The 6,653-nt window shown below is 38.9% G+C and overlaps 4 protein-coding genes across 6 annotated transcripts in view; 3 read left to right on the plus strand and 1 right to left on the minus strand.

Moving 5' to 3' along the window:
• LOC104748001 (myb family transcription factor PHL13) overlaps positions 1 to 38 on the plus strand; it is a 1,100-nt gene extending 1,062 nt beyond the window's left edge. Inside the window, exon 3 of the mRNA XM_010469697.2 lies at positions 28 to 38. Coding sequence (XP_010467999.1) covers positions 28 to 38 — 11 coding nt within the window. The remainder of the gene's footprint in view (positions 1 to 27) is intronic.
• On the plus strand, positions 15 to 2,335 carry LOC104744549 (myb family transcription factor PHL13-like). 2 transcript variants are annotated; one of them, XM_010465618.2, is made up of 7 exons: positions 15 to 697; positions 829 to 1,114; positions 1,203 to 1,279; positions 1,369 to 1,417; positions 1,588 to 1,651; positions 1,735 to 1,804; positions 1,937 to 2,335. In XM_010465618.2, the coding sequence occupies exons 1-7, from the start codon at positions 110 to 112 to the stop codon at positions 2,204 to 2,206; spliced, it is 1,404 nt and encodes a 467-aa protein (XP_010463920.1). In that variant the 5' UTR covers positions 15 to 109; the 3' UTR covers positions 2,207 to 2,335. The 2 variants fall into 2 exon arrangements, with proteins under 2 accessions (XP_010463920.1, XP_010463921.1); XM_010465619.2 differs by having other exon boundaries at positions 829 to 1,108.
• On the plus strand, positions 2,528 to 5,635 carry LOC104744550 (peroxisome biogenesis protein 12-like). The gene is made up of 10 exons (XM_010465620.2): positions 2,528 to 2,808; positions 2,897 to 3,002; positions 3,091 to 3,239; positions 3,353 to 3,602; positions 3,905 to 4,014; positions 4,268 to 4,342; positions 4,462 to 4,548; positions 4,809 to 4,895; positions 4,985 to 5,122; positions 5,207 to 5,635. Exons 1-10 carry the CDS (start codon positions 2,701 to 2,703, stop codon positions 5,276 to 5,278), a joined length of 1,182 nt encoding a protein of 393 aa, XP_010463922.1. The 5' UTR covers positions 2,528 to 2,700; the 3' UTR covers positions 5,279 to 5,635.
• LOC104744551 (ankyrin repeat domain-containing protein 13C-B-like) overlaps positions 6,126 to 6,653 on the minus strand; it is a 4,260-nt gene continuing 3,732 nt past the window's right edge. Inside the window, exon 3 of one of the 2 annotated variants that reach the window (XM_010465621.2) lies at positions 6,126 to 6,650. In XM_010465621.2, the coding sequence (XP_010463923.1) occupies positions 6,342 to 6,650 (309 nt within the window). In that variant the 3' untranslated portion in view covers positions 6,126 to 6,341. The remainder of the gene's footprint in view (positions 6,651 to 6,653) is intronic. The other variant, XM_010465622.2, reaches the window with a different exon arrangement.

Genomic DNA, 6,653 nt, shown 5'->3' on the forward strand with positions numbered 1-6,653 from the left:
GAGTCTCATATTTGCTTCTGTGTAAAGCTCCTTGTTAAGCTAAATAGCCCCTTTTGTGCTAAGAGTCTGATATCTATAGTTATCTTCTCAATACTGCACTTATTATTCAATGACACTTGCTAGGGATTATAGTTTTCCAACTGCTATGTCTTCATCTTTTGCAACTCTAGAAGAGAGACACCACCGTAACTTTCCTAACATTTTGTGGGTTTCATCAGGACAGGAACTGATGAATAACAACCCCGTCCCCTGTCAGGCATTTCCGCTGGTCTCTGGTGGCAGTTCTGGTGGGAATTCGTTTTCATCTTCTTCCGGATTCTGCAATGGTGTCTATGTTTCATCTTCCTCCCAGGCACGGCCGCCCGTTTCTACAGTGCCAAGAGGCAGAACGACTGTTGCTCATGTCTCTGAAGAAGGGCAGAGGCAGGAATGTTCTTTTGATACACAATCTTTGCAAGTGATCAATCAGCCTCAAGAGCAGAGAAATATGACCTGGTCTTTAGATCAGCTTCAGGGCTTCTTTGACATTCCTGTTCCGGTTCCACAAGCGGAGAGCAGTAGAACTATGGTCTCTTCCAAGGAAGTCCATTCAAAAAACGAATGGCCAGACTGGGCGGACCAGTTGATGTCTGATGATGGTCTTGAACCATGGTCAGAGCTTCTAGGTGATTCTAATGCCCTCAATCTAGATTCAAAGGTTCGTTTTCTCAACTATATATGAATCTCTATGCTTATTCCTTTGTCCAATCATTCATTAGCGGTCCTCTGTCAGCAATGTATTGTCTTCATGATTCTGCTATTAAGACTGGCTCTAATGATGTCCTACAGATACCAACACCCTCTTCTGATATGGTAAGGCAAGAGATAGTGCTTAATAATCAGCATCAGGTGGATCCATCAATGGATCCTTTTAATGCCAAAAACTCACCAGCTAGTTCAATGACAATGGATCCTTTTAATGCCAAAAACTCACCAGCTAGTTCAATGACAATGGATCCTTCTAATGCCAAAAACTCACCAGCTAGTTCGATGACATCTAAGCAACGAATGCGTTGGACACCAGAACTTCATGAAGCATTTGTCGAAGCTGTCAATCAGCTCGGTGGTGGTAAGCGTGCGTAAGCCCTTTTCTCTCTTTTTATGTCTCCAGAATTTAGCTCAAAAAACTTATTATTCTCTTGCCTTATACTTGCAAACTACAGGAGCCACCCCTAAGGCTGTTTTGAAGCTTATGAATAGCCCCGGGTTGACCATTTATCATGTCAAAAGCCATTTGCAGGTTAGTAGTGTCCATTAGTTTCCAGTATGTATGCTTAAGCTCATTTTTATTTCTCATTTTAACCATCTTTATACTGTTGACTTCTCCAGAAATACAGAAGTACTACTAGGTATAAGCCGGATCTTTCAGAAAATAAAGGTACTCATATATTTGTTTTCATCTAAGGATCAAACTCTCTTCTCAATTTTTTACAAAAGCCTTTGATTATTATACTCTGGAAACTTCTTATAAAGTTTCAATGGAATCTAAAACATTTTTGTGTGAAGAAACACCTCTTTACATTAAATTTTGTTTTTCTTAATGAACAGAAGAAGAACCTCCAGTGAAGAATTTGAAAACCATTGAAGATATCAAATCTCTTGACTTGAAGACGTAAGGAAAATTTTAGTCAGAATTACTCTATGTACACCGAGGAATGTGTTTATTCACATACTTTTTTTGTCCCTCTTCTTCAGGAGCATTGAAATTACTGAAGCTCTACGGTTACAGATGAAAGTTCAAAAACAACTCCACGAGCAACTTGAGGTATAATAACAACTGCCTATAAGAAGCTTATATGGAACAGAACAGTGTCCTTTCCTCTTCATCTGTCTGATTCTTTAGTTTTTGGTTTTATCCGGTGATGTTGATCTGATATTGGTCTTAAATACAATGCAGATCCAAAGATCACTGCAGTTACGAATGGAAGAACAAGGTCGGTGTCTTCAGATGATGATTGAGAAACAACAGAAGATACAAGAGTCATCATCAATGCCGGAAGCTGAAGCGTCAGCTCCACCACAAAAGCCTTCACAAGTTTTCCTCCCTGATAAAGCAACCAATTCAGAACCATCAACAATAACTCAGACACTGCAGAGTGGTTCTAACACAATGTCTCAAACTGAATCTGCTTCTGGAAGTAATAGGAAGCGGGTTAGAGAAGATTAGACCTCTAATGGAAGTTATGAATTATGATACTTACTGACCTAAAGATGTTGCAGCAGATGTAACTAAGTTCTTTTTTGTTCATGCTTTATGTGAAATTCACAGCAGCAATAAAATGAACAACATTGATGATTTCTCCCAATTGTAGTAATGAAAATTTAAAATGTGAATTTGATTTTTATTTAAAAAACTGATTTAATAGAGATGACGTGGACAAATCACTGTCGAGTTGGACTGTTGTCGGATGATGAGTCAGCTATTTAAGATGACGTGGCAAAAGACTTTGCTAATTATGACGTAATTAATACGCTTCTCTCGAAATGCGTCATTTTTGTTTCTGATGGTTCTCTTCTCTCTCTATCTTCTTTCTCAATTTCTGCAATTCTGAAGAAGCTAAAGGTCTCAATCTCACTCAAAAAAGACAAAGGTCTCGCCTTTATCAAACTATCTCAGTAACTAGAAGAAGAGAGGGATAAGAGGATTGGAGGAAGAAGAAGATGTTGTTTCAGGTGGGAGGTGAAGGGACACGCCCCACCTTCTTTGAGATGGCTGCAGCTCAGCAACTTCCGGCTAGCCTTCGCGCCGCTCTCACTTATTCCCTTGGCGTATAATGCCCTTTCTCTACTTCTTCTTCTGAGGATTGTGATTTGGTTGTATGATTCTTAGATTGTTTTGTGTGATTTCTTTTTCTAGGTTTTTGCTTTGAGACGATCGTTCCTTCATAAGATTTTAGACTACGAAGATGAATTCTTTGCTGCTCTGATGCTTATTCTTGAAGGACACAGCTTACGAACCACAGGTTAGCTTCTCGAAACTGTTTTGGGGTTGGGGAGGGTCTGTATTGGAATTTGTGCTTATAAAGTTTAGTTTTTGTGAGTTGTTTTCAGATGCTTCGTTTGCTGAATCATTGTATGGATTGAGGAGGAAATCAGTGAGATTGAAATTGAGGAAAGATAGTGTTAGGAAGGATTCTAGCGAAGAAGTTCAACATTCCGGTTTAGAGAAGCGTCAAAGAATCCTTTCTGTTGTGTTTCTGGTACTGACTCTATCCTATATCCAATACTTTGTAAATGGGTATTATCTGTTGAAGGCATAAAGCTTTTTTTGCCTTTAAGCTTAGTAATTCTTTCTAACAAGTTTCTTTTGTAGGTTGTGTTACCGTACTTCAAGTCTAAGTTGAATGCAATCTATAACAAAGAAAGGGAAGCGAGGCTCCGGGAAAGTTTATGGGGAACTGAGGATCAAGGATTTGATGAAACTGACTTCTTCACAGGTGAAGAATCAATTGTTTCAAGAGAGCCTAGTGGCAATGAAGAGCTTTCTGTTCGAGTACAATTAGCTACGAAAATAAAAAAGTTTATAGCTGTCTGTTATCCTTGGATACATGCATCAAGTGAAGGTAATTGTGGATTAAAGTAGAGTATGTGCTTTTCTGGCTGCCTAGTAGCTGATGATTCTGTTACATAATTAGGAGCACTTCTTAGTTTACCCTATTTAGCTTCATGCCTAGAGCTGCATTTTTTGGAGAATAGTGCATTGATCAAGAATGAATTTTTGGTTTCCCAGTATGAATTGAATCCAGGCTATTGGCACTAGAAATCCTGAAGAGTAGACGTTATCACTGCGTTTCGTTGACATAGGGATTATTATTTCATCTGTAACATTGATTTGTTGTTAGCTTATCTTAGATGATCTGTGCAGGATTATCGTTCACTTACCAGCTCTTATATCTGCTGGATGCTACTGGATTTTATTCTCTTGGACTACAAGCTCTTGGGATTCAAGTTTGTCGAGCTACAGGACAAGAACTGGTATTAACTTCCTCCTTCCTGATTGAAATTTTGTGTCACCATTATCTTACTATGCTCCCATTGAATTAGGGCCCTTGGCCTTTGTTGGACGATATACTTGATATTCCACTGTTTGGTTTTCTCGATATATCTTGCTGCAGAAAGTTATACCATCATGAACTGACCTATAGAAAACCTTCAAAGTGTTAAATCCACATGTGTTATGTCTAACACACTTTTTGTGTTGCTCTTTTCCTCGTTGATGCCAAGATAGATGGACACATCCTCAAGAATTTCAAAGATACGAAATCATGAGCGTGAGAGGCTTCGTGGTCCTCCATGGTTAAAAGTATGATTTCTGTTTTCTTAAACTTTCTGTAACCTAATGAATGCGATAGGCTGATTCTTACTACTGCTCACTCTTTAGTAATCCAAGGTCTGATGGTATTATTTTGAATATTGAATTAGAGCGTACAAGGGGCACTTCTTAGTTGCTCATATGCGGTGCTTGACTACGCTCAAACCGGTCTGATTGCAGCAGTTTTTATCTTTAAAGTAAGTATCCACAAATTTTTCCAGTTTATGGTTCTTCTCTTATTTTACTGTCTTGAAAGCTTCCAGCACATTCTGAACGAGATTCCTTTTGGAAATGCTTAGATTACATAGATTGGATTTTATATGCTCTAGCCACAGCTTTAAGCCATAAAGCTAATTGCTATCCTTTTGATATATTTGTCTCTAGGCATATTTTTCATCGGATCCATAATTTTGTTGAACCTAAACCTCTCATTCATATTCGTGTTTGGGTTTTTTAGATGATGGAATGGTGGTATCAATCAGCTGAAGAGAGATTATCAGCTCCAACAGTGTACCCTCCACCTCCACCTCCTCCAGCCCCAACGGTAATCAATCAATTCGTAGGCATTACTGAAACGAATGTAGACTTCTTTCACTCAGTCAACTAAGTTCTTTTTGGTTATTTTTATAACAGATGGCCAAAGAAGGAATCCCTCTACCTCCCAACAGATCCCTCTGCGCGTTGTGCTTGCAAAAACGTGCAAACCCATCAGTTGTCACGGTCTCTGGATTTGTTTTCTGCTACTCATGCGTATTTAAGTATGTTACAAAGGTTAGTTCTCCAAATCATTTCTCTATATTCCCAAAACCCAACCTCGGTATAAGCTTATATCCGTGTTCTGTGGTAATGACACAGTACAAGCGATGTCCGGTGACATTGATTCCGGCCAGCGTGGATCAGATTAGGAGGCTGTTTCATGACACTTAGGACCGATCTATTTATTGGTTTTAAGCCAAATTGTGAGAGTTGTGTCACCGTTCGCTGCAGCGTGATACAGTCTGAACCGGAAGAGTTAAAAGACTGCCAAATATATATATGGATAAGCTTTCATGTAGAGCTCAGTAAGTCTGGGATCAAGTGCTTGTTGGATTGAAAACAAGCTATATTAATCCTACTCAAAGCTGAAACTGGTGAAGACCAAGAAGGCAGACAAATGGTTGTTTTTTCTTTCGTAGTTTCAGCTTCGAAATTGTTGTATATTGCACAATGGGGAAAGGAGAAAATAAAATTTATACTGATCAATTTATAAAGAAAAGGATGGAGGAGATGATTGGAGTTCAAACTTTCATGGTTTATTATTCGTTTTGCACATTAGCTCCTGAACCGAAAAGTTATGTTGATGTCAGGCTTCAAATNACTGGAAGAGTTAAAAACTGCCAAATATATATATGGATAAGCTTTCATGTAGAGCTCATCTAGTCTGGGATCAGTGCTTGTTGGATTGAAAACAAGCTGTGTTAATCCTAATCAAAGCTGAATTTGGTGAAGACTAAGAAGGCAGACAGTTTTTTTTTTTCTTAGTTTCAGCTTCAAAATTGTTGTATATTGTTGCACAATGGGGAAGGATAAAATAAAATTTATACTGATCAATTTATAAAGGAAAGGATGGAGGAGATGATTGGAGTTCAAACTTTCATGGCTTATTATTGAAATCGTTTCGCACTTTAGCTCCTGAACCGAAAAATTATGATAACGTCAGGCTCCAAAATTCGATTTAGATATGGATTGTGCCCGGTTAGGGAATGCTGGGGGAGTAAGAAGAGCCAAAGTCGAACCACAAAAGAAAAAGAGGATTAATCAATCATTAAGAGAGAACAAAGATGTTTTGTTAAGGGAATTTCAGAAATAACATGACATTACAAGAGCAATAAACAACACTACCAAAACCCTTTTTTTCTCAGGGCCACAATGATGGCTCAGAAAGTGAACATCTTTGATTCCAGCCAAAGCAAAACCTGAAGAATGCAATGATTCGGTTACTCAGGACTCATCATTCTTCGGCTACTTGATTTGAACGGGTACTCGAGTCACTAGCAGCAGTGGCTTTTGTTGCCGCCTGTTTCTTCCTCTTGCTCTTAGCTTTCTTAGCTTTCATTCGACGTTTCTTCTCAGCTGAATCGACCCATGTGTAATCTGAAGGTATCGAGAAAGGGTCAACCTCGTCTTTGTAACGGTTACTATCATTGTCACCTGATTTGCCACTTCTCATCCATGAGATCCATGATGGTGATGAGTTCTCTGAAGAAGAAGACTTCGCATCATGAAATACCGGACTAGAAGGAGGCGTTGAGAACTCCTCCTC

The sequence above is a fragment of the Camelina sativa genome, chromosome 15 (genome assembly GCF_000633955.1).
Source record: "Camelina sativa cultivar DH55 chromosome 15, Cs, whole genome shotgun sequence".
NCBI classification, from domain to species: domain Eukaryota; kingdom Viridiplantae; phylum Streptophyta; class Magnoliopsida; order Brassicales; family Brassicaceae; genus Camelina; species Camelina sativa.